General features: G+C 41.6%; 1 protein-coding gene across 3 annotated transcripts; it reads left to right on the forward strand.

The window, feature by feature from the left end:
- Window positions 1-41: 41 nt before the first annotated feature.
- Thsd1 (thrombospondin type 1 domain containing 1) lies at window positions 42-27,846 on the forward strand. 3 transcript variants are annotated; one of them, XM_071610783.1, is made up of 6 exons: window positions 42-276; window positions 465-594; window positions 3,174-3,313; window positions 7,857-8,822; window positions 20,052-20,210; window positions 25,634-27,846. In XM_071610783.1, the coding sequence occupies exons 3-6, from the start codon at window positions 3,256-3,258 to the stop codon at window positions 27,016-27,018; spliced, it is 2,568 nt and encodes an 855-aa protein (XP_071466884.1). In that variant the 5' UTR covers window positions 42-276; window positions 465-594; window positions 3,174-3,255; the 3' UTR covers window positions 27,019-27,846. The 3 variants fall into 3 exon arrangements, with proteins under 3 accessions (XP_071466884.1, XP_027784761.3, XP_027784762.3); XM_027928960.3 differs by lacking the exon at window positions 465-594; XM_027928961.3 differs by lacking the exons at window positions 465-594; window positions 20,052-20,210.

A 27,846-nucleotide genomic window follows, 5' to 3' on the forward strand; every position in this document is an offset into this window, starting at 1 on the left:
GCCCAGAAGTGGCGGGGGCGGACCTCGCTGGGTCCGGAATGACCCCCGCCCTCCGGGTGCCCGCCTCCCCTTGTCGTCCGGGGCGGGTCCGGGCGGGGCTGCGGGAGCGGTGCACCGCGGGGCGCGGGAGCGCAGTCCCGGGTCGCGGGATGCTCCGCGCGCAGCCTCGCGGCCCTTGAGGCCTCCCTCCCACCTCACCGCCTCTCCACCTCTCCACCTCTCCCGGCCGGCCTTGAAACCTCCGTCCAGCCTCACCACCCTCGCCAGTCCCCAGAGGTAAGGAGAGCCTTGGGCAGCTGGATGCCCGCGCCCCGGCCGGCGCTCCTGTGCCACGGGGGTCGGGAAGTGCTGCCGGACCTTGCCTCCTCCTGGCAGCCTGAAAGCGCAGATGGATAGTGGCGTTCACTCCACCTACCGCTTTCGATCCCCGGGGAATTAAAAAAAGGTGTTGATTTTACACCCAGGAGTCTACCCTGAACCCGGCTCTTCCCGACGCTAGTGTTGCAGATGTAACCAAGATCGGCTGTAGGGGGTATTGAGTCCAGATGGTTGGGATCTTTGGAAAATCGTAGCTCTGAGACTAAGCGTTGCCGAGTAAGTTTGTTTCTTAACAAAAATTAATCTTTTCTGGGATACAAATAACATGAGATGTAAGAATTTCAAGACGATCTTCATTAAAAGGGCTTTGTACTGACCGCTCCATGGCTGGAGTTCCTAGCATGAACTTGACCTGCTGCCTTTGGAAGCTGGGTAAATGGGGCTTGCGCAGCCTTCCCAGGGAACCCAGGCACAGCAGCCTCAACTGGATATGTAAACAAAGTCTGTTCATACAAACGGCTTTGGAATTGGATTTCCTCCTAATAAATATTATTCCTAGATATGTACAAGAGTATATGCATGTTTGTCAGAGGGACAAAAGTCACTTTGTTTCTGTTTAAATTAATTAATTAATTAATTTTTGTAATTTCAACTCTGAAAAGTCATTAGAGAATTATTTTTCTTTCTTTTTTGGCAGGTGTGAAAGGGAATATAGAAGCGTTTACTTAGCTGTTTTAGCAAAAGCATGGGATCTAAGGTTGAGTGATGCCATTGAGAATATTCACAACTTCTCTTCACCCTCTTACCTCTCAGCAGATGCCTTTAGAATTTGTCTACAAACGTTTATGTACTTGAATGCTATGTATTTGGGGAAGTTTTTTTTTCCATTTATTTTTTCCGTGTGGGGATTCAACCCGAGACCTCCAGCATGCTGGGCAAGTATTCTACCACGAGCTACATTCCCAACGCCTATACAAATATTTTTAAATGTGTCTTAAATGGACCTAACTTATTTTCTTGACATGATTCTCAAGCCAAACACTGTTAAGTAGTCAGTAGTGGAATTGAGAATAACATGTTGAAAGACAGCAAGGTAGACAAAAAAAAAAAAAAAACAACAACAACACAAGGATGGATTCTGACTGTGAACAGAATACATATTATGATTTATAGGTAGGCCAGTTTATTTTATAATTCCATTTCTGTTCAGTCTAAATATAGATTATCACACAATTCTGTGTTTTACTGGTCATTTTCATGAGAAGGAAAATGTATTGTAATCATAAAATTAGTTAAGATTAATGGCCTAAAAAAAAAAAAAAAAAAGCCAGTTCAGCTTTTGGAAGCTTGGTTACTGATTATCAGTGACTTAAATGAAGCATTTTAATTGCCCTAAGTGCCCATACTTGCCCCAGAGATTGGATGATGCTGTCTTCCAGGGCCTCACCTACTATCTTTGGTCAGGTTTCCCAATCTATGTTCAAGGTTAGGATTGGGTCAAATATGTGGCTAATTCCACCAAAACAAAATTTTCTTTTCTTTTTTTTTTTTTTTTTTGTGGAAGTTGAGAAAGGGAGGGATCCCTGCCCATTTGTATAGTTAATGTCTTGAGATGTCTGCTTCCCTCACAGGAAGCTCACTTTCTTTTGTTCAACCAACTCTGACTGAAAGAAAGCTGAGGGACACACCAATTTCCTTTCCAATGAATTTTGGCTTATTGCAGTCTGTCTGCTTAATTCCATTAATTTCTATTCTTATCTTCAGGGAGGTAACATATATTTCAAATGTAATATAATTGCTTTTTAAACATACATTAAATATGGGACTGGGAACGTAGCTCAGTACTAGAGTGCTTGCTTAAGTGTGTGCAGGGTCCTGGGTTCAATACCCAGCAGCACAAAACAAAATAAAACAAGACGAAAAAAATGGAATAATAGGGAGACTGTAAACATTAAGAAATATGTATTTTTTTAAAAAAAGAAATGTATTTGGTTACGTTTAATAGAACATAGTTTGCTAGATTCTAATATGAAAAAAAATTGGCTATAAATGCCCTGCATCCTTTTCTATAATCTAATGTTCTAGTATTTGTTTATTGGCCTTTTCGCACAAATCATTGTGAGCCACAGGCCAATAAGGTCTTCCCTGCCTTCCTAGGTGGTCTGGAAAGACTGCTGTATGAATCATCTATCTCCCAATATATAGCAGCAACAAGAAATTTTGGAAGACTGACAAGAGATGATAATTGTTATTTATGTTTTCTCCTTAGACTATCCTAAATAAGGGAAGTTAGGGCCACATGGAGTTCAGATTTCATATAATATATCAGGTATCTTTCAAAGGTTTGATGTTTTGGATGTAGTTCATAGGAATCAAAGAAATGAAGCAATTCAGATAACACACTCATTATTCAAAGAAATCTTAATAGCCTGTTTGTGGAATCCAGGTAGGGAATTCCACATAGCACTGATAAATGAAAGTTTGACAAACACTTAGTAAACTGATCAGTGGGAAATGCCCAGCATATAAATCATGTGGAAATGTGTTATGCAGATTGGCTATCAGCTTTGATAAAATTAAGCAAGTAACAAACTCTCTACTTAAAATGTGCTATAAAGATAAAAGATTTTCATGTTGTGCAAAGATACTCTTGGTGTTAGACATACCTGAATGTTCTGGACAGGTGAGCTCAGGTTTGTAGGATTACAGGTCATTGCCCAAGGGAAAATTATTGTTCTCTCTGGTTTTCTTTTAATATCATCTAGGAAGTTCAACTTCTTATAATAGCTTTGTCAGTTTGTGATTTTATGAATCATGTTGAATGGAGTCATCATTTTTTGAGATTCTAATTTCAGGTGTTTTTGGAAAAAGAAAATCACAATTCGGATGGGAGAAAGGACATGAGGAGACTAAAGACCTGGGATTTTGCTGATCAGAATGAAACCAATGTTGAAAGACTTTTCAAATCTATTGTTGGTGGTGCTCTGTGACTATGGTGAGTGTTGTGAGTATACTTGGTGCTAAAGGTATCAATAAACAAGCGTCAATGTGAAGATTATGATTCACTGATGTTGATGAACTTCCATGGAAGAGGCAATAGGGTCAACTGTCTAGAACCTTTTAAATGGTGGCTTTGCAACCCTGGGTTCTCTTAAGGTGCTTCAGGAGTTCAGCATGATGGTTTAAATTGTACTTTAAATATATTTTTAACTCTAACATTTTTTAAAAAAAACTCACTACCATTTCAATAAATTGGAAACAAGTTTATTACCCTGAGTTCTCTTTGATTTCCCAGAAGTTCAGTACTATAAGTCACTTCACACACACACACACAAACACATACTGATGTTTTGTATATTGGGGTTCTACACGAGATTTCTCTTGACTTGGACTGGGTTTGTAGGTCAGTGGTCAAGCACTTAACCTACAGTGCGCAAGGCCCTGGGTTCTATCCGCAGCACTGAAAAAAAAGAGAGAGAGAGAGAGAGAGAGATTTCACTGGACAACAGAGTTTTGCCACTGGAGTATCTTTGGAACCAGTCTGAATTTCAGTTGTATGCCTTTAGACAAAGTTCTTAGTCTCTTTCAACCTTATCAATAACACTGACTTCACAGGGTCAGTGTTTTAAAAAATTAAGTATGTGGAACACCTTGAATGTCTGAGCATATAATAGGTGTTTAAAGTTACTTCTTTTTATTGTTTCATCTCAAAATTGAGTTCATTTCTCAATTATTGAAGTGGTCTTGTATAACTATTGAACCAATAGCATCAACAATGTGACTTAATCTTCTCTACTTTTGATGATTTCTTAATATTTCTAGACATCTAAGCACTTGATGGTATGAGAGTAAAATCTCATTTTTTTTCTTTTTTTTTATTATTGGTTGTTTAAAACATTACAAAGCTCTTGACATATCATATTTCATACATTTGATTCAAGTGGGTTATGAACTCCCATTTTTATCCCAAATACAGATTGCAGAATCACATCGGTTACACATCCACGTTTTTACATAGTGCCATACTAGTGTCTGTTGTATTCTGCTGCCTTTCCTATCCTCTACTATCCCCCCTCCCCTCCTCTCCCCTCCCCTCCCCTCCCCTCCCCTCCCATCTTCTCTCTCTACCCCATGTACTGTAATTCATTTCTCTCCCTTGTTTTTTTTCCCTTTCTCCTCACTTCCTCTTATATGTAATTTTGTATAACAATGAGGGTCTCCTTCCATTTCCATGCAATTTCTCTTCTCTCTCCCTTTCCCTCCCACCTCTCCTCCCTGTTTAATGTTAATCTTTTTCTCATGCTCTTCCTCCCTGCTCTGTTCTTAGTTGCTCTCCTTATATCAAAGAAGACATTTGGCATTTGTTTTTTAGGGATTGGCTAGCTTCACTTAGCATAATCTGCTCTAGTGCCGTCCATTTCCCTGCAAATGCTTTTGTCATTTTTTAGTGCTGAGTAATACTCCATTGTGTATAAATGCCACATTTTTTTATCCATTCATCTATTGAAGGGCATCTAGGTTGGTTCCACAGTCTAGCTATTGTGAATTGTGCTGCTATGAACATCGATGTAGCAGTATCCCTATAGTATGCTCTTTTAAAAAAAGAGCGTACTAATTTTTTATTAAAAAAACAACGAACCAGAGCATGTAGAGGTCATTTTAGCCAGATCTCCTTTCTCAGGCTTTTTTTTTTTTAAAGAAGTTTATTTAAGAAAGTTGACACTCGATCTAAGGAAATTTGGGGTTTGTTTCTTTTAAAGTAATTTATCACTACTTTAAACAAGTTGCTTTACATGTAACAGCTTCCTACAAAAAACAATTAGTGTCCTTGGTTTCACAGTGATAAATAAGACATCCAAATCTCCATTTAAACAAACACACAGTGATGTTTATTGTAAAGAACAAAATATCTTGCCAGAATATGCAAACGAAAGTTGAATGAGTGGCTGGGTATGGTGGCACGTGTCTTGTAATCACAGCTACTTAGGAGGCTGAGGCAGGAGGATCCCAAGTTCAAGGCCAGCCTGGGCAACTTAAGTTAGTGAGATCCTGTCTCAAAACACAAAAAACAAACAAGGGGCTAGGGATGGAAATCAGTGATAAAGTGCCCTGTGTTCAATCCCCAGTACAAAAAAATGGAGAACAGAAGTTGAATGCTCAGGTCACTGATGGAAAAGAAGATACTTTGAGAGATCTAGTTTTTTTCCTTTAATATGAATCAAAATACCATCACTGGTTTTTTTTTTTTTTTTTTCTTTTTAGCAACACATTTATATAGAGCAGATCCTTTAAATACAATTAAGAAATGAGGACAGGGGAAATGAAAGAATAGAGAAGTCTATATTAGAGTAAGCAGGATATGCTATAACTAAATTATAGTTTTCTCCATGAGAGTATCTTCTAGTCTGAAGGAATGGGAGTTCATCTCTCTTCAGCGCATACCTCTTATCTGCTGCTGCTGGAACTCATCAATTGCATCTTTGTTCTCCATTTCCAACTGTGCACGTCACCTCTTTCCTTGACTGGTTCCCATCAAATCAGAATCTGATCAGCCCATCGACAACCTTATTGTCATTTATGATAAACTTCCATTAGTTATTGAAGTGGACCACTTAATTTTTTCCCATGATTTTACTGGTTCATTATAGTTGTAATGATAGTGTTGGGATTTGTTCTCATGTCTTTGTACATGTGCACAATATAATTTAGCCATTATCAATCTCTAGTCTTTCCCCATATCCATATCTCCTCCCTTTCCCTGGTCCCTTTATTCTACTGATCTCCCTTTGATTTTCATGATCCCCCACCTCCTCCTTTCTTCTCCTTTTTTCTCTCTAGCTTCCACCTATGAGAGAAAATATGCAACCCTTTACCTTCTGGTTTATTTCGCTTAACATAATGCTCTCAAGTTCCATCCTTTTCCTGCAAATGACATAATTTCATTCTTCTTTATGACTGAATAAAACTCCACTGTGTATATATACCACATTTTCTTTATTTGTTCATCCACTGATGGACACCTAGGCTGTTTTAATAGTTTGTGTGCCTCTAATTTTAAAATGCACCCCACAACCAGCCTGTCCCTTTGAGATTGAAATTAATGTGACTTCTCTCAGTCTTGACTCCTTCCCTGGGCTGTGGTGCATGCTCTTTACCTACTAGTTACAAAAGTTACCAGCTGGGCTCTGAACCAGCATATGATCTGCTCCAGAATCAGTCACCTTCCTTGACCTGAGCTGTTTCCAGACATAAGCGAACATCCTTCAACTTCCATTTTGCCTAAGTGGAAAACAACAAAACAAAACCCACCTTTATCCTAGAATGATTTTCAAGTAAGTGATGATCAAGCATTCAAGTCTATCCAAAATTTATGTATATTATTTCACCTCATCTCAAATAAGAAATAGGTGAAGTGCTGAGCTAATTAAAAAAAATAGTTCTATGTGCTAACATTTATATGCTAATTCTAAGAATCTTTGATTAAATATATAAGGGTATTGTAAAGACTATAAACCCAAATGGAAAACATATGAGCCCCTTTGGACATATAGAATATGTACACAGCATACATGGATGTGATATATACAATAAGAATAATAAACTGATAATTATACTAGTTCTTTTTCATACCAAAAGGGCACTGAGTTGTTCATTCCCCGGTCATGGGCCAACTGATTGTCTCATTGCCAAATTCTGCCTCTTTGATGTGTATTTGGATGGGGTTCAAAATAGAAACAAGGATTCTTGTGTATCTGTGTTCTTTGTCCTATTCACTTCAACTGCTCTGCTGGGTCTCTTTTTAAAAGATATGATTGATCCTAACTGTCTGATACTTGGGAGACTAGAAGTCATCTGTTCTATCTAGGCCAATACCAATTGCTGTAATGTCATTAAAATTGCCAAGGACAAGCCTAGTTATTTCATAAATATTCATTCTATCCCTTGGGTGATTCATGCAAAATAAAGTGTCAACATATCTTATCCATCTAAAAAATTCTACCTCAGATAAACCAAGAAGACTGGTTCCTTTCCCAAGCCTTTGTCTTGAATACTAGACAGTAACAACTATGAGGTAAAATAGGGTCTTATATTTCAAATAATTTAGAGCAGTTGATTGTGTCAGTTGTATCAAGCTCTCGCTAACTTCACCATCTATTCATTTCCCCCACATACCTAAATACCAGAACATGATTAAAATAAGAAATGTGAGTTTTTTTGATTTTTTAACCTGAGAATTGTCAATTGTTATTCTAGTTTTGTAGAGTTTCACTGCAATATGATGAGAGTTGTGAGTTCAGAGTACTTATCACTAATTCATTATTCTAAATATCATGAAAGGTGGTGAGAAAACAGAGCCACTTAAAATGGAATGAGCTCAATGTCCGGAGCCCAGGAGCTGTCTGTTGTCATTTTACATGCTATTTCATCCTTGGCTGGGTTCCAGCTTCCCTAGTGTCTAAAATGCTGTTTTCATCAGTGTCACTAATAGTGCTGCTCAGATGCACCTTTTTAAACAATTTCCACCCATTTCATTTCAGTCCTTGGAGAAGCCGAGTATCTCCTCTTAGGAGAGCCAGGCCATGTAGCGCTAAGCAACAGCACCGTGTCAGTGGATTTCCAGTATGCTGATGGTGCTAACGGGACGCTGAGGAATGTGTCTGTCCTGCTGCTGGAGGCCAACACCAATCAGACTCTTACCACCAAATACCTCCTGACCAATGAGTCCCAGGGAACACTGGAGTTTGAGTGCTTCTACTTCAAAGAGGCTGGCGACTACTGGTTCATGATGACTCCGGAAGTGATAGACAACAGTACTGCAGTCCCCTGGTGGGAGAAAAGTGCCTTTCTGAAGGTGGAATGGCCCATCTTTCATGTTGACTTGAACAGGACATCCAAGGCAGCAGAAGGCACCTTCCAGGTGGGCCTTTTTACCAATCAGCCACTGTGTCTGTTTCCTGGTGACGAACCTGACATGTTGGTGGATGTCATCTTCACCAACAGTCTTCCTGAGGCTAGGACAAGTCCAGGTCAGCCACTAGAGATAAGAACTAGCAAAAGGGCGGAACTCACTCAAAGTCAATGGGTTGAGTTTGGCTGTGCACCTGTGGGGCCAGAGGCCTATGTCACCGTGGTGCTAAAGCTGCGTGGCCGAGACTCGGTCATCTCTTCCACAGGACCCATTGACCTGGCTCAGAAATTTGGATACAAATTGGTGATGGTGCCAGAGCTCACGTGTGAGTCTGGAGTGGAGGTGATGGTCCTGCCCCCACCGTGTGTCTTCGTCCAAGGAGTGGTGGCTGTCTTCAAGGAGGCCCCCAGACGCCCTGGAGAGAGGACCATTCAGCTAGCTGAAAACAGCTTGCCCCTGGGAGAGAGGAGAACAGTGTTTAACTGCACTTTGTTTGACATGGGCAAGAATAAATATTGCTTTAACTTTGGAGTTTCAAGGAGAAGCCATTTTTCTGCAAAGGAAAAGGAATGCATGCTCATTCAGAGAAATATAGGTTGGTATTGAGATTTTTAAACATTTAAAAGTCAGATTGGCGTCTCCATTGAATCAAAATCATTATTTAGTATTTAGGTGAACTTTAGGTAAACTGTACCATCATTTTAATGGTTCATTCCTCAACCAATTGGCATTTTTATCCTTATCTGAAAAATTAAAAGAGTACAGTCACCCACTACCATTGTGGGAGATGAGTTCCAGGATCCCTGCAGATACCAAAAAGCCATAGTGTTTGCATATAAGTTATGCATATCCTCCTATATATTTAAATCATTTCTAGATTACTTATGATACCTTATACTGTGTAAATGTATGTAATAAGTTGTTATACTGAATTGTTTAGGGAAGAGTGACAAGAAAAAAGTCTGTACATATTTAGTACAGACACGTTTTTAATTTTTTCTTTTTAGTTATAGATAAACACAATGCCTTTATTTTATTCATTCATTTTTATGTGGTGCTGAGAGTCGAACCCATTGCCTCAAACATGCTAGGCAAGCACTCTAACACTGAGCCACAATCACAGCCCCAGACACATTTTTTTTTCCTCTGAATATTCTCCATCCACGGTTAGTTGAATCTGTGGATGTGAAACCTGCAGGGAGTTGGGGGGCAATTGTACTGGTGGAAAACAGACCCACTTAACTTCTTTAAGGTTTCAGTAAATAAAATAGGGATAATAAAGATACATACCTCAGAGACTTCTAGAGATTTAACCAAGTAAACATAATGTTCTTAGCAAAGTGCCTCATGCATAGGAAGTACTCAATAAATGTTAGCTATTTTGTTTAAATTCATATTATTACATCATACAGAAAAGTCCATGGCAGAGATAATTGGATTTCCAAGCTAAATTCCAAATTGTATTTAGTAACTCCTCTTTTCTGGTCAGGTCTTTTTTTCTTCATTATTCATTATAGCAATGAATCCTCTTTAGTGAGAAATTAAATCAAGATTTCTGAAAGTGTCTTCAGGTCCTGTGTTCCTTATGTAGTGCTCTGCTGAGTCACTGGGAAGTGGGGTTACCACAGTGCCATCCATTCCCGGTACTGCTTGTCTGTTGTTTGGTGGTGGTACTGGAGATTGAACCAGAGCCTCATGCATGTGGGGAGGTACTACCACTGAGTCACCCTCTGCTCCCCCGCAATGCTGCTCTATGTCTTTTATTCCCTTTTCCTGAGGGCAAGCTTGGTCTTAACAAGTGACTTAATTTGGCTGAGATTTTTTTGGTTCACTCCCTTCTGCTCTTATTTTTATCCCACTGAACCCAGGGCCCCCTGACTGCCCAAGCTTCTGATTGTCCATAACCCCAAGTGTTTCTTATTACAGATCTACTCACTTCCTGTCTTTAAGAAGTCCCTCTCCTTGAATTCTCTCCCCTTCACTGGCCACTTGGCTGCTTATACTCACCTGTCTATCCCACCTAGATTCTGTGGGCCATCCCTTTATCCATCCTCCTACCAATTTTCTGAACTCCTTTGCCCTATTTTCCTCTGGATGCACCTGCTAGGCCATGCCCCCACTCTGCATGAGTCCAGCCATCTGCATGGCTGCCCACTGCACTCAAGCTGCGGAGGCTGCACAAGTTCACACCCAGGTGGACTGATGCCACTGTGGGCGGCTCATCCCTTCACCCTCAGCTGGGCCTCTGAGCTATTCAGCAGGTCACCCTGGCTGGCTCATGCTCCATTCTGTTCTGCACAATGGCTCATTTATACCTCCTGCACTTTCCTCAGACCTCAACCCTTGCCCTGTGGTTAACTCTCAGAGCTGGCTTGTCTCCTACACCCAGGGCAGCTGGAAGCCATTAGATGGGAACTCTGTGCCCTGCCATTAAATGATCTGTCAGATCTTCTGGCTTCAGATCCTGCCTCTCCCCTTCCTTTCCTGTCACCAATGGAAAAAGTGTCATTCCGCCAATATCAGGTCAAACCTCCCCTCCACTGTGGAGCTCGGCTCTTTCACTCCTTCCAGGAACCCGCTGTTATCATTACCTGCCTCTCAACTCTTGTCCCTTCTTACAAAGGCTCGTTCTCATTTGTAATGTACTTAATTTGCTTGTCTAAAAACAACAACAACAAAAAACTATCCGCCACTCAACCTCCTGCTCTCCAGGTATCAGCCTTCTTCCTTTTATAGCCAGTTTATTGAAAAAAAAAAAAAAAGTTCCCTACACTTTGAGGTTAATTTCCTGACCTCATATTCACATGTTAGCCTACTGAAAACTGACTTCTGCCCCCACTCCACTTCTGAAAATACTGTCGCTAAAGCAGCTGGTGAATGAGTTTCAGGTCCCCAAATCCAGGTATCCTCTTCAGCCTGTGTGTCTTCATTAACCTTGATTCTGGGACACCACACCTGCCTTGTTTACCTCCCACCTACCTGGCTGCTCCCGCACCTTCTCCTTGACCTGCCACTTCTACCAGCTTGTCTCATCCCTTAAGGATTAGTCATCTCTTTTCACTCTCTGCATGCCTGCTAGGAGATTGCTGTCCTAATGCTGCTAAGTCCAGATGAGCATTTTTTCCCAACCCTTCACCTGCTAAATAGTGGGCATCCCAGAGCTGTCTCCCAGGTACCTCAAAAGCATCATATCTGGATTTGGACTTATTACCCCTAACTAAACCTGATCCTCAGTATAATATTTTATTATGGGGCATGTGGTGTTGGGGATCAAACCCAGGGCATCCAGTTTGACAGGCAAATGCTGTACCCACAACCCAAAGCTGCTTTTCAGTACAGGACTCCACCATTCATCTCATTGCTCAAACCAGAAGCCTAAGACTCTTCTTCTCCTTTATCTCCTGTAAATAACGAAATCCTATGGCTTTTGCCTCCTGGGTGTCTGATTCTTGCCACTTCTTCCCAGTTGCCTGACACCAGTTGGTTTTAAGTCTTCATCGTCCCTTACCTGGACTCTTGCAACAGATTCCTGCTTGGCTATTGACGGTCCATTTCATTCTCTCACTGCAGCAGAAGGATCGTTTAAAATTCACGTCCACTGAGGTTGTTCACCTGCTTAAAACCGTTCAGTCACTTTTCTTGGCACGAGAATGAAATCCACAAGGACTGCCACAGTAGGGCTGTCCCTGCTTTCTCTGTAGTCACCAGGTTTCAGCTGGGGCCGGGGATACCCTTCTCCTCCAGCCTTCCCCTGCTGAATATTAATCTGTCCTCCAAGTCTCTACTCAGATTATTCTTCCTCCACCCCAGGCTGGTGAACTTCCTTGCCCCAAGCTGCTGCATCAGCCTTCAATTCCTTTTTCATGTCACTTATCACTCCTATCATCGCTTGTTTAATGCCCCCTGCCATGCCTTTCCCCCCATGTCTCACTGAACAGGAAGCTCATTCAATGGCGAAATCTGACTTGTGTGGTAATAAAACTGTTCATGGTCTTTATCTGTTACACTTCGCCTGGCAGCTTTTTTTTTGGAGAAGTGAGGGAATACTGGGAATTGAACTCAGGGCACTTGACCACTGAGCCACATCCCCAGCCCTATTTTGTATTTTATTTAAATACAAAATAGAGTTGCTTAGCGCCTCGCTTTGAGGCTGACTTTGAACTTGCAATCCTCCTGCTAGGATTACAGGCATGCGCCATCTTGCCTGGCTGCCTGGTACCTTTAGTTGCTCAATACATGTTTATTAAAGTGGAAATTGAACTCAGGTCTGGCCTATCCCAGCTAGGTATTAGAAAAACAGATTGAACTGATTTGATCATCAAGAGACTCTTGACATTTCACAGGAAGATTTGTGTTCAGGGGAGAAAATCTGAGTGAATGTAATTGAAACAAACCAAGAGAAATCAAGAAATGTGGGCCACTGGATTAAAGACATTTGGGGCAGGAGGACCATCTTGTTGCTTCTCCAAGCTGTTGCACGTTCCACAGATGCTTCCATTCAGTGTCTACTGAGGGGTTTCAACAGTAGCAGCAGCAGCAGAGGAAAGGCACAGGGGAGGTCAGGGCAGGGAGTGGTGCTCTGGGTGCCCAAACTGAGGGTGGTCAGTGTTTCCTTGCAAGGGTTCCTCCATGGAGCAGGAGCTACCCACAACCCAACAGCAGGCCTGACAGCAGTAGTCAGAGAAGCTAAACACAGATTTTTCTGTGTGGCAGACTGATAGTGACTGACTACTTAACTCAGAAGTGAAATTAATGTTGGAACTTTAGTGCCTTTCTGTGTTTTTAGTGAGATTGAGCCTGTACAAAATGTTCAGCAACCCTAATCTGAAAATCTGAAATCCCAAGTGCTCCAAAATCCCAAAGTTTTTGAGCACTAACATGATAACATAAGTGGAACAATCCACATCTGGCCTCATGTGATGGATTGCTGTTAAAACACAGGTGCACTAAAAATGTACAAAATTATAGACTTGATGTTTAAGATGTACTTGAAACATAAATGAATTTCATGTTTAGACTGGGTCTCATCCCCAAGATATCTCATTATGTATATGCAGATATTCAAGAATCTTTTTAAAAAATCTTTTAGTTGTAGATGGACATGATACCTTTATTTTATTTTACTTTAAAATTTTTTTTAGTTGTAGATGGATACACAATATCTTTATTTTATTTTTATGTAGTGCTGATGATCGAACCCAGTGCCTTTCATATGTGAGGAAAGGAGGAAAGTGCTTTACCACTGAACTACAGCTACACCCGCTTTATTTTATTTATTTAGTATTTTTTTTTAATGTGGTGATGAGGATTGAACCCAGTTATTCACACATGCTAGGCAAGCGCTCTACCACAGAGTCACAACCCCAGCCCTCAAGAATCTTAAATGCTTCTGGTCCCAAGCATTTTGGAGAGGGGATACTCAGCCTGTTTATAAATTGATGAAGGCGCTGAGTTCGGTTCATTTTCTATTTAAATTGACAGATCTGGACAGTAAAGACTGACTTTTTCTTTATTTTTGTTTTGCCAAATGGCATCATTTAGGGGCCCTACCATGACTCATATGAAGTACTGAATTTCTTGCTAGTTCTTTTTGACAATGGAAGAATTTGCTTTATGAATTTATCTCTTTTCCTAGGTCTTAGGACCCTAGGATAGTATTTAAATACCAGCACAACAAATTTTGTATGTTGTCAAAATGACTACTTATGATTTTGGCATAGAGATTACTTTACTCCGGGGAACCTTCCTAGTGTTTTGTGAATATTACCTGTTTAGTCCCCCTAACCCTATGACTTATGTTCATTATGTTGTTAATTTTATAGATGAAAAAATGGGGGCACAGGAAGACTAAATAATTTGCCCAAGGTCCATTGTGTTTGAATGTATAGCCGGAACACAGAGCCAGGTAGACTATGAGATGGGTTCAGTGGTATACCTCTTGCCTAACATGCATGGTGCTCTGGGTTGATTCTCAGCACCATGAAAATAAACAAACAAACAACACACACAAAAAGCTAAAAGCCAGGTAGACTAGCTTGAGTTTGCATTTATTGCTATTTTACAACAGCCTCTGACAATCAATTGTCAGTTCATATATCTAATAATAAAAGGCTTTTAGGTTGAAAAAACAAAGATTTTATTTTTTTCTTCCCAGTTCATCTTGGGCTGCCTACTCTTCTTATAAGACCTAAAACCACTTGGGAGTCCTCTGGCCCAGGCTTCTGTATGATTTGTTCAATATGAGTGAGCCTTGTTCTGTGCAAAGCAAAGCTGAACTGCTTATCCCAGGTGCCTTTGCTCCTGCTGCTGCTTATAGCTACTTGCTTATTTTTATCTGTGGAATTTTCTCATAAGCATATTTTGTTTAGTTACCTTGGTCTCTTCAGCAAAATGTCTTACAGATGTGAACATCTCATAGGCTTTATTCCTTCGGATAGTCTTGGAGGCAGAAACAAATTTTCCTTTTTGACATTCCAGACTCATTTTGCTCATTCAGAATTGATATCTTTTGTAGTGGCCCGAAAGGCATTCAGCCTGGCCAGATAGGTTTGTTATAAAGGTATGGACATCTAAGCAGGACCAAATGAAATAGCTTTCCATTCATGAAGAAAGACTATTTGGACTCTTAGTCATCTTGCCCTTCATTTCTAAAACATGTACTGTTGCCATCTAATGAATTTCCATCTTGCCAAGTATTTTCTTCAGAGTTATTAGCAGAGATCTTCAGGGATTAGATGCTTAAAGCATTTTTAGAAAAAAATTTGTCTTATTAAATTTGATTTTTGTTTTATTTGAATGATTTCCTATTTAAAGTTTTTTTAGAAATAGACATAAAATGTTACAGATTTTATTTTTCATTTTATTTTTAAATCAGCTTTTTTTTTAACATTAGCATTCTTGATATCAAAAGTAATTTTATTTCCCGGTCTCTACTAAGGGAATTTTTCTTTTTGGTTAGACAAATGTCTATGTATTTAACTAATTCATTTTTATATTTATATAAAGTAAGAGTTCAAAAAGAATAGCAAGAGGATTCTTAGCTTTTGTAATTGTCCACACCTTTGTGTTAAACCAGAGAAGAAAATGCTGTATGTTGATTTAATTTTCAATTTAGATTTAGCAGTAATGGGATTCCCAGTAGATTTTTCAAAAATGAATCATGGTACTTTAACTCAGAGAGACTTCCATATGAGTTTGCCAAAGCTGTTCAAGCACTGGGGGCTTAGTGCCTGAGCATCTCTGAAGCCTGTGGACAAAGCCTGCTCATTGTTCTGCCCCAGCCAAGGAGCTGCAATATGATCCGGGAGGCACAGAACCAATATTGTGTTCATTTGGACCTCTACTTGGAACATCATTACCACACCTCAGTTGATGTTGGTCCAGGATACTCGTTTGTAATGCTCCCAACTCTTGTGAAAATCCTGAGACTTTTAATTGCTACGAAGAACTCATATTCCATGACTCACTCCAAAGATTGCACCACTTGGCTCACCTGAGCCCTGTACATTTTCCTTGTGTTTTTGTAGTGCTTTGTACACCTCTGCTGCATTAGAAGTTTTTGTCCAAAAAGGATGGAGAGAAACTTTTATGCAGAGGATGCCTCATGTTGGCAGAACATAATAGGTCTTGGGGTTGGATGGGTGATCATAGAGAATTCTTTATAGGGAAATATTCAATTATTCTAGCTGGCAGTGATCAGATATCTGCTTGGAAGAAAAGTTTGCATTTATCAATCAATAATGGTTGTTTTGGCTGGAGGAGTAGTTTAAAAGTAGAGTGCTTGCCTAGTGTGCACAAGACCTTGGGTTGGTACCCAGTAGTGCGGGGGGGGGGGGGGGGGGGGGGCGGAGGGAAGAGAGAAAGAAGAGGGCTGTTCGGGAGGGGTTTGTGTGTATTTTGAAGTTCTGTTGTTAGGTGGATCTGCATTTAGGATTGTTAAGGCTCCTTGCTGAATCGACTTCTTTGTTATTTTGCTATGTTCCTTTTTTATTCCTGGGAATGTCCCTGGTTCCTTAGTCTGTTTTGTCTGATATTAATGTAGCCATTCTAGTTTTCTTTTAATGTTCACAATGTATATATTCTTCTATTCTTTTAATATATATATTTTTATCTGTAAATTGAGTTTTAAAAAACTGTATGTAGTTGGGTCATGTTTGTTTTTATTTAATTTTATTTTTTAAGTTGTTGATAGACCTTTATTTATTTCTTTATACGTGGTGCTTAGAATCAAACCCAGTGCCTCACACATGCCAGGCAAGTGCGCTACCGGTGAGCCACAACCCCAGCCCCTAATTGAATATTTCTATGATTTATTTTATCAACACTTTTGGTTGGTTTATTTATTTATTCGGTTGGTTAGTTAGTTTTTTGTTTCTTGATACCAGGGATTGAACCTAGGGGTGCTCAACCCCTAAGCCACATCCCCAGTCCTTTTAATTTTTATTTTGAGACAAGGTCTCACTAAGTTGCTGAGGTATACACTTTTGGTTGATTGTTTATCTCTCTCTCTCTCTCTCGGTTTTTTTTTAAGTTGGCTATGACATATGGTTGATACTTTTCCCTATTATTATTATTATTATTATTGGTTGTAGATGGTCACAATACTTTTATTTATTTTTATGTGCTGCTGAGGTTTGAACCCAGTGCCTCACACATGTTAGGCAAGTGCTCTACCACTGAGCTACAGCCCCATCCCTGATTGTTTATCTCTTAAAATGATTTTAGTGATTGTCCAATAGTTTACAATATACATCTTTTCAATCTGCCTTCAAATATTACATTGCTTCACATGTAGTGTAAGGAATTTTGAGCAGTATACTCTCAATTCATTTGTCCCATTATTGTGATTGTGTTTGTTGCTGGTGATTGAATAAAGGACCTCACACATGCTAAGTAAGTTCCCTATCACTGTAGCTATACCTATTCTATGTGTAATTGTTGTCATACATTTTACTTGTGTGTGTGTGTGTGTGTGTGTGTGTGTGTGGCACTGAATATTGAACTGAGCAGCACTCTATGACTGAGCTATATCACTAGCTCTTTTTATTTTTTATTTTGAGACACTGAGTTGCCCAGGCTGGGCTCAAATTTCTGATCCTCCTGTCTCAGCCTCCCAAATAGCTGAAATTATAGGTGTATGCTACCACACCTGGTGCATTTTGTTTTATATATGATATTAAACACATCACACATTGCTATAATGCTGGTGTAGACTATCAGTAGTATTTGAGAGAATTTAAAAATAAGAAAAATGGATTTTGAATTTTATATTTACTTTTATATATGCCATTTTAATACTCTTAGTCTCTTTACATAAAGTTTTTGTTCCATATTAAAATTCTTCTGCCTGAAAGATTTCAACAGTTCTTATGTTGAAGGCTTGCTAGTAATCAGTTTCATTTGTCTGAAAAAGTTTTATTTTCCCTTTATTTTTGAAAGGTGTTTTTACTGGGTATGGAATTCTGGGTTGGTAGTTTGTTGTTTTCCCAGCCCTTCAGCAGTACCACTCCATTTCCTTCTGGCTTGCATAGTTTGAGATGAGAAATGTGTATGATGTGTTTCCACCCTCACCCTCCCACCCAGCAGCCACAGCCTTTGAGATTTTCTGATTGTTTTGGTTTTCAGAAGTTTGAGTACAGTGTGTCTTAAGTGTTTTGTTTTATTTTACTTTTTTTTAATATTTATCCTTCTTGGTGTTTCCTGAGCATCTTGGGTCGATGGTTTAGTCTTTCATTAATTTTGGAGAGTTTTTGGACATTATCTATTTAAATATTTCTTCTGTCTTATTCCGATTACATGTACTAGAGACTATTTGATATCCTACAGTTCTTCAGACTTCTGTGGAATTCATTCTTCAGGCTCACCTCTTAGTTCATTTTGTGATGTTATAACAGAATAACTGAGACTGTAATTTACAAAGAACAGAGATTTATTTCTTACAGTCTAGAAGCAGGGAAGTCCAAGGTCAAGGGGTTTGCATCTGGCGAAGACCTCTTTGCTTCATCATCTTGTGGCAGAAGGCAAAAGGTAAAAGAATATGTGACTCAAACCCTTTGATAAACAGCATTAATCCATTCATGAGGGCTGAGCCCTCAAAACCTTAACACTTTTCATTAGGTTCTACCTCTCAGCACTGTTGGGTTGGGGATCAAGTTCAAACACATGGTTTTTGGGGAACATATTAAATTCATAGCACTCTTAGTGTATTAGTTTGGGTGATTTTTAGTTACCTATATCCAAATACACTGTTTCTTTCCTCAGCTGTGTTGAATCTATTATGAGCCTATAAAAGGCATTCTTCAACTCTGTTACTGTTTTTCAATTCTAACATTTCCATTTGACTCTTTAGTTTACAACTCTTTGATGAAAATTTCCATCTCTGTACATTTTGTTCATCTTTTCACTAAAGTCTTTAACATATTAATAAATTATTTTAACCTTCTTTCTAATAGGTCTAATATCTGGGTCATATCTGAATCTGGTTCTCTAGATTATTTTGTCTCTTGATAGCTTATTGTCTTTTTACTTTCTTGTGCCTCTCATGATTACATTTTGAAAGCTACAAATTTGTTTGAAAATGTGGACACTAAGGCAAGTAGTATATTTCTGTTTTTTTTCCCTAGGTCTTAATGTAGGTATTTCATTACTGGGTTTTTCTAGATCTTTACTGAGAGCATTGGGTTAATTAAAGATTTGAGTCATTCTTTGGATTTTTCTGTTGTGGCTACCCTCAGTACATCACAGATGTCAGAATTTTCTCGTGTTACTTTGTTTTTAGGGTAGGTATTAGATTGCCAGAGTGTTTTTCTCCATACTTCTGTTCACCCTCAGCTTTAGACTTGAGTCTATGCATCGGAGAGGTTCTAGCTCTGCCTTTCCCCAACCCACCCCAGCTCTAGACTGTTGTTATTTGCTATGTGGTACTTGCTAGCCTGAAATGAGGAGAGGACATTCTCTTGTACTGGGTCAACTCAGTCTTGGGCAAGTGCTGTATCCCTGTGTCTCAGGATAAATAGGGCTTTCTTGATGATCCCTCTCCTCTCACATGGTGGAAGATTCACAGTATCTGGGCCCAGGACATTTCCAGCTTCTCTGTAAGGGCACAGTTTTTCCATGCCCTAGTATGCAGTTGGTCTCACCCAATACTCTTAGGATGACAGAGTGGCAACCCTTTCCCCAGTGGTTAAGGATGCTGTTCTGTAAAGGAGGTGGGGAGAAGGATCTGGGCGAGGTTTCTGTCTTTTCTGTGGTGATGTCCTTTCTCTCTTCAGACTTCAGCTGTGAGAAGGCTTTGTCTAGTCTTGCACCTGCACTCCTTCCTTCGGTGAGCATTTGGTGAGCTCTCTAGAAAAGAGTCTGCAAGTGGGTACAAATTCCCCTTGTTTTGTCATCCCCCCCGCCCCAGGGACTCTGTGTTCTCATGCTAGTCCACACACTAGGTTTTTAGCAATTCATTACCTTTTTTAATGGAGTCTTCTCACTAACTTGTGTGGGTAGGTCCTGGAGTCTGTCCCAGGTAAACAGGTGCTGCATCACTCTCTCTTTGGAGGAGCCTGTCTTTCCTTACGTTGCAGGTTAGTTGGTTACCCTGTGACCTCAGTTATCTGGTGGCTTCTAGGAAGGCTAAGATTTTATAGATTATACAGATTTTCTTTGTTTTAAGGCTGGGAAATACAGTCTTTGCAGCTTCCTACATCTCTGGGAATGTTTTTACTTACTGCCTTTTCAGGGTCTGAGATTTGAGTATTGCTGCTTCATTTGGGTGCAGTTAAATACTGATTCTCAAATGAACTAGCATTAAAAACATGACTTTATGTCCTTGCAGAAACTTGGGGACTGTGGCAGCCGTGGAGCCAATGTAGCGCTACATGTGGGGATGGTGTCAGAGAACGTCGCCGAGTATGTCTCACTTCCTTCCCCTCCAGACCTGGCTGCCCTGGAGTGTCCTCGGAGGCCTCCTCATGTTCCCTGGAGGAGTGTGCTGGTAGGTACTCTTGCTCCCTTGGGAGTCTTCTCAGAGCCTTCATCAGAGGGAATATTGAACCCAGAATGGCCTGAGAACCAGCATTCTGAGTTCAGGAGCAGACTGGTGCATGCTCTGTGATGCCACTGATTCTAATGCTGTATTCATTAGAGTATCTAAGACTGGGAGTGGCTGGAAAATAACTTGACAGTGAGATGATGGATTTGACACTGTGTAAGAGGGACTTGACAAGGAAATATGTCTAAAGATTCAGACTAATAAATATTTTTTTAAATACAACAAATAAATAATTATTTTTTTTTAAATCCAGGGGAGAAGTGTTATTTATTCCTAACATTTTTGGTTGCTGATATTTCTCCCTCTGCTTTAACCCACAAAACTGTGGGAAAAAATTTTCCCCTAATTTTTTTTCCCTTCAGCAACCCAGAGAAGCCCAAGGGGACCACATAGACCATTAGTTGTCAAAGTGGGGCAAGATAGCCTGTCTTTACCTCCACATGATCTAAGTTTGTTACCAGGAGGTAGGGACATTTTTTTGCCATCACCTGGAGACTGGCCTTTGCCACATTTCCTCAGTGTCTTCTAGGTGCTTCATGAGTTTTTGGTGGGAGTGGTCATGATGCTCACATGGCTCGGTTAGGTTTGCTTCAGCTTTTGGAGCTGAATCCTGTCTATTTGCCACGATTATGGTTACAGTGATGAATAATCCTTGCTCTTCCCACACACAAAGCCACTCCCCGACGGGCAACTCCTGCTGAGTTCATTGGCCTTTTACTCTGGTCCTGACCCTTAAGATAAAATCCCTCTGTCAAATCTGCCATTCGTTCTCCAATCCCAGATTCAAAGACCATCCTTACTTAGTTCCTTAGCTCTTTGGAATCTTGAGGAGTTAGGTGCTTGTCTTTGTCTGGATCTTAGAGTACCTTTTAGTCCAAACCACAGATACCTGGCAATGTTTCAACCATTGTTACTGCCTGTGGCCTTAGAAAATCCTTGCTGTTTCGTCTTTGTGGCCAGTACCAGAGGCCTTATTCTGTTCATTCCAGCACCTCCAGAGCGTTATTCTCTCTTCTGACTTTTTCTTACTGTGGCTTCAAGTCCAGGCTCATTTCCCAGCCCTCCCAGCCTGTCTTCTTTGACAGGAAGACAGGGCCCCGCTCTGAACCCATTCTTTCTTCAGCTCTGTCTCCTACAGTTTTCAGATCTCTTAGCCCTGTCAACTTATTTCTTTATAAGTCCTCTTCACTTTCCATAGCTCCTTCCTTGTATATAACTTTCTTTAAATATACCTCATCTTCTTAATTCTTGGATGGAACATCGCATTAAGAGAGTCCACCCAGAGTTCCATAATACTCACGTGAATTTAATATCAGCCATTTATTGAACACCCGCTGTGTGTCAACACTTTAAATACATTATTGCACTTAAACCTCACATTCATTCTTCCAGGTAGATATTATTATGCTGGGCTCAGATCTTGAAAGCATACTGCCTGCTGGGCATTTTTCTAAGTACCTTACACGTAAGAAGTAGTTACAGCTGGCCCTCTGTATTTGCAGAATAGGAAAAAGAGAAGGCTTGGAAGTTCTGCATCTGTGGATTCAACCAACCATGGATGGAAAATATTCAGGAAAAAATTGCATCTGCGTTGAACATGTACAGATTTTTTTCCCTTTCACTATTCTGTAAACAACATAATGAGTTACATAGCATTGACATTGCATGAGATATTATAAATAACCTAGAAATTATTTAGATTATATGGGAGAATTGTGTAGTTTCTATGCAAACACTATACCATTTTATAGAAGGGACTTGTGCATCTGTGGAGTTCAGCATCCACAGAGGTCCTGGAAGCAGTCCCCAACAGGTATCAAGGGACACTTGTATATTATTATCTCCACATTACAGAGGAAGTGGGGGCATGGAGAAAACAAATAGCCTACCCAAGGTCATAAAGTAAAGAATCAGGAACAAGAGCTGACTCTGCATCAGGCTGCCTATCTTGAATACTTTACCTTTATGTACAGGCCAATCTGGCTTTCTAGAAGAAGCATCAGCAATTGCAATTAGCGATCATCTTTGAGGAAATGTAATCACATTTCATGTTCTGGCATCTTCCTTAACACTGGGTGGGATCTGGAAATGCATATGTTATTAATTAGCAAGAAGAGTAAGGGTCAAACTTCTACTCTAAGTGGAAATGATCCATAACCTTCCAAGCCTTCTCTTTTTCCCATTTCACCTATTTTCTCCTCCTTGGAAATGCAAAGATCTGTCTGCAGCACCAGGAGATCTTCACTTCGTATGAATGAGGAAAGACTAGATGAGGCAGGGATTACAGGAGGCCAGCAACTTTTGCACTTTCTTCCAGCTGTGGTTTTTATAGGAGCCAGCTAACGTCAAAAGATAACAGAGCTGAGAGAGTGGTTCATGATGTGTGATGGCAATGCTGTTGCCCACTGATCAGCAGCCACTGCAGAGGAAATAAATGATAAATTGGGAAACTATTTTTACTTGGTTGGGAGTTCAGAGTTTTATTTGGCTTTAAAACAATACTTTTAAGCCAAGGACTGGGACCTCTTTGCACTAATTGGGTCTCTCTTGTTCAACAATAGAGTAGGAGGATCCAGTTGCTGTGGTATCCTCAGTCCATCTGGTAGGATATTGATCATCTTGCTATTATTTTTTAAAATATTGAATGAATCAATTAAACGAATGTTTTTATTGAGTATCAGTTGTGACTGGGGTTGGGAATATATTACATATATTAAGAAGATATGGCCGGGGATATAGCTCAGTTGGTAGAGTCCTTGCCTTGCATGCACAAGGCCCTGGGTTCAATCCCCAGCACTACCAAAAAAAAAAAAAAAGTTCTTTTGGGGCTGGGGTTGTGGCTCAGTGGTAGAGTGTGCACCTTGCACGTTTGAGGCACTGGGTTTGATCCTCAGCACCACATAAAAATAAATAAAGGTATTGTGTCCGTCTACAACTAAAAATATATATATATAAAATTTTATTTATATATATGTAAAAAGAAGATATGTCCTTTTCTTGAGGGGAGCTTAGGATATAGTGGCTCAGAAGGTACATAAACAGGCATAATACACAGGACAGCGTAGGGCCTGCAATCATAAAGGCATCCAAAGCCTGCTGCAGAAACTAGCAGGGATGATAATCCATGCTGGGAACATTTCCTTTCTTGGAGCAGGTGATATTTAAGCTGGCCTTTGAGAGCTGAGAAGGTGCCATCCAGTTAAACGAGGTAAGCAAGGGAGTTTTAGCAAAGGGAGCAATGCATGAAGGCAGGGAAGAAGATGGCACAGTAAGAGACCTTGGGAGCTACAAACAATTTACTGTGGCTGGCGGATGGTGTGTGGGGAGGGGATGGGAAAAACGAGGCTGGAAAATCAGGGGCAGATCCTCACAGGTCCTAAAGGTTTGGGCCTGCATTTTAGAGGGCTCCCTCTGCCTGTGGCACAGAATACAGATCAGAAGGGTAGGCGTGGCAGAGAGGTGCCTGGTAAGAGATTTTCAGTAACCCACATGAAACATGAAACACTGGCAGTGGGAATAGAGGAAGAAGAGGATGCATCGACTCTGGATGTGGCAAGGGATGGAGAGACAGGGATGAAAGATGAAAATCAGGATAGTAAGAGTAGCCACTGCGTGGACTGTGGTGCCGTTCCCTTGAGACTGGGTATAATGAGTGAGAGGGGCAAATGTACCAGTGAGCTGTGAAGGTTGAGGTTTCAGGGGAGGGGGCTGCAGACACTGGAAGGTACTGTGTATGGTGGGATGGACCTTGGAGTAGCCCGAATGGTCCTAGCTCTAGGCTGGGGCCCAGGTGCTAGAGTGACTGTTGGCTGTCAGAAGGTTGGGAAATGACAGCAGAATGAAGGATGGTTTAGGTGAATGGCCTGCACAGCAAAGGAATAGAGGTTCCATGTGGAAGTGGAGGAGTGCTAGATGAACTTGTCAACCAGGAATGCCATTTAGAGACACACCCTGCTGCTGGCTCTGTTTGCTTATAAAGAAGCCATGACTCCCACCGGAGAGGCTTGGAGGAAGCTGTGTGCTGTGGGATCGCCAGGCCTCAGGTCAGGCCAGGAGACCAGGGACTGTTTTGTGGAAAGGTGGAGGTGATGAGTTAGTGTCCCATGGGTGCAATAGAAAGCCACAGGGGTACAGCAGGAACAGGAATTCAGGAGACAAAGCACAGAGTCTATGGTGACGAGGGTCTGGGGGGAAAAAGTTGGGAGAGGTGTCTGGAAGGGCTTGAATGGTAGGCAGTGCCCTAGGATGAAAGAGGTGAGTTCACTGGGTCTCAGTCTCCAGGTGTTGTGTGGCATTTGAGGCTCCAGGTGGCATCTGCATCTTTTTCCCCCCACATTTCTTATTGGTGCATTGTAGTTGTGCGTAAGGATGAGATTTGTTGTTACATATTTGTACATGCACACAACATAACAATATAATTTGGCAATATCCCTCCCCAGCCCTATCCCCTGCCTCTTCCCTGCCTCCCACCCCTTGGCCACTTTTTACTGATCCCCCTTTGAGTTTCATGGGATCCAACTCCACCTTCCTTTTCTTTTTCCTCTCTAGCTTCCACATATGAGAGAAAACATATGACCCTTGATCCTCTAAGTTGGACTTATTTCTCTAGCTTCATCTATTTTCCTGCAAATGCCATAATTCCATTTTTATTTATGGCTGAATAAAATTCCATTGAGTATATATAGGCATTGGCATCTTGATAAAAAGTTTTGAGGCTGTGGGACAAAGTGTCTTGAGAAAGCAGGGAAGATGATGAGAGGCCAGTGCCACCTGGAAGGTGGGAAGAGGGGTGGAGAGCTGAAAACAGAGGGTGAGACAGCGCAGGGTTCCATACTTAGAAAGACGCCTTCTGGGTACTAGAAGGGGGAAAAGTGAACCGTATTATATTGTTGACAGTTTTATTTCCATCAATTAATTTAATGTGAAAGTTTGTTTATAACCTATCTAAATGGTTTTGTGTTTTGAGTCTTGGTATTTTCCCACGAGCCTCTCACAGTACCTGTAACTACAGATGTCCTGTGTTTACATCATTGTAAAGGAAAACCTTGATATTTTTTTTTTTTTTTTGCCTTGACGTTTTCTACACACTGCTTCTGTGTAGAAAATGGGTGGCGTCTCAGCAGGAGCTGGTGAGCACAGGAGTCTCTTTGATTGTGGCTTTCCTGCGTGTGGGTCCCTAGTTTTGCAGCTCTTCCTCTTTCTTGGTGACCTTGTTTGGCTTCAGCTTTCAGCAGAGATCCGGCAGACTAGAAATCCCAATGCCTGTCCCTTTTCCGCCTCCCTTTTACTGCTCTGATTATTAAAACAAGCAACTCAGAGGTCTTAGAACCATATAGAGAATTCATTTGTTCTTCCTCTTTTTGTAGCTTTCCGGCCAGCCAGCTCATCTCCCCTTCCACCCCAGGGTCCGGCAAAGTCCAACAACATCGTGACTGTCACTGGGATATCCCTGTGCCTCTTCATCATCATTGCCACCGTCCTCATCACTCTATGGAGGAGGTTTGGCCGGTCCCCCAAATGCAGCACCCCGGCTCGACACAACTCCATCCATTCCCCCAGCTTCCGGAAGAACTCGGACGAGGAGAACATCTGCGAGCTGAGCGAGCAGCGGGGAAGCTTCTCGGATGGGGGTGATGGGCCTGGGGGGAGCCCAGGGGACACGGGTATCCCTCTGACCTACAGGCGCAGTGTGCAGGTGACTCCTGAGGACGACGCCTCTGGCAGCGAGAGCTTTCAGTCCAATGCACAGAAGATAATCCCCCCTCTGTTCAGCTACCGCCTTGCCCAGCAGCAGCTGAAGGAGATGAAGAAGAAAGGACTGACAGAGACCACCAAAGTGTACCATGTGTCTCAGAGTCCCCTGACAGACACCGCCATAGACTCTGCGGCCGGTCCCCCCTTAGACTTGGAAAGCCCAGAAGAAGCTGCAGCAAGTAAGTTCCGGATCAAGTCTCCATTTCTGGACCAGCCTGTGGGGCTGGGGAGTGGCGGGGAAAGGCCTCCCTCCAGGCTGGATTTCAACATGTCTCCGGCCAGTTGTGCCATCAGCCCCAGCCAGACTCTGATCCGCAAGTCCCAGTTGAGGCACACGAGTGGCAGAGGGGCCTCATCAGAAAGGAGCCACCCCAGGAATTCCCATTTCAGGAGGACGGCTAGTTTTCATGAGACCAAGCAACCCCGGCCATTCCGGGAGAGGAGCATGTCCACTCTGACTCCACGGCAGGCCCCCACCTACAGTTCTAGGATGCGTACCTGGGACCAGGCAGAGGACAGGTTTAGGCCTCCGAGTCGAGGTGCTCACCTGGTTCCTGAGACACTGGAGCATTTCCAAGGAGCAGGTGGAATCAGTGGTCCATTGAGCCCTCTCCCTAAACCCTACACCATGGGGCAACCTGTGAGGAAACCAGACCTGGGGGATCGCCAGGCAGGACTAGTGGCAGGAGTTGAGAGAACAGAGCCCCACAGAGCTCGGAGAGGACCATCCCCCAGTCACAGGAGTGTCTCAAGGAAGCAGTCTTCCCCCACGTCTCCCAAAGATAGTTACCAGAGGGTCAGTCCACTGAGCCCTTCTCAATGTAGGAAAGACAAGTGTCAGAGCTTCCCGGCCCAGCCTGAGTTTGCCTTCTATGACAACACATCTTTTGGCCTCACTGAGGCTGAGCAAAGGATGCTGGACCTCCCTGGATATTTTGGCTCAAACGAAGAGGATGAAACCACCAGTACCCTTAGTGTGGAAAAGCTGGTAATCTAGGTCAAGAATCTGCCTGAGACTTCACACAACAGGCGTCCTTCACCCAGGTTGCACTGTCAACTGCTCCCGTAGCTCCGTGGACTATTTTGTGTAACGGTTCTTGAGGCAGAATGTGGGGAGGGAGTTGCTCACACAGAGGGGAGACACGTGCATATGCATGTGTTTTAATTCATAAGGAAGAAGTTATTGATCCTGAACTTTTCCTTTTGCTACCCTATTTCTATTGGCTTATTACTAATAGCAATAATAAAATTTACACTAAAGCAAATAGAACGTGGCCTGTCATGTGGATATGAAAGACCACGAGATGTGCCTTGAGCATGATGTTCTTTGAACACTGCACTGGAAGTTTCCTGGCTTGAAGCAGATCTCTAGAAGCCTTAACTCATCAGTGCCAGAGTAAAGTTAGCTTGGTATCGCAATTTTGAATTGTAATTTTTCAAGTTATAAACATATAAGCATTGGCTCCTGCAGGAGCAACATTGAACAGGTTTTGTATCTGGCTGATTGAGTGAATTATGGTCATTAGACCACCAAGACATGTTGACCCTACAAGATATTCCAGAAGAACTTGCAGGAAAGATTTGGGTGACATCTTAACATTTTTTAATGCAATGAAGAGTTCGTATGACTTGACAAAATTATGTGATTTAATCCTGCTTTAGAGAAATGACATAACCATTTGATTGTTTAGGTGGTGTATCAAATAAAGACCTAGCCATCATTGGTCTGGGAAAATAGTAAATATTTCTGAAAGGAAAGCATTGTCTCCTGAGAAAGGATCTGTTGGAAAATGGGCAGCAGGTGCTGACCAGGGACACTGCCTGA

This window comes from Marmota flaviventris, chromosome 4 (genome assembly GCF_047511675.1).
Source record: "Marmota flaviventris isolate mMarFla1 chromosome 4, mMarFla1.hap1, whole genome shotgun sequence".
Lineage (NCBI taxonomy): Eukaryota > Metazoa > Chordata > Mammalia > Rodentia > Sciuridae > Marmota > Marmota flaviventris.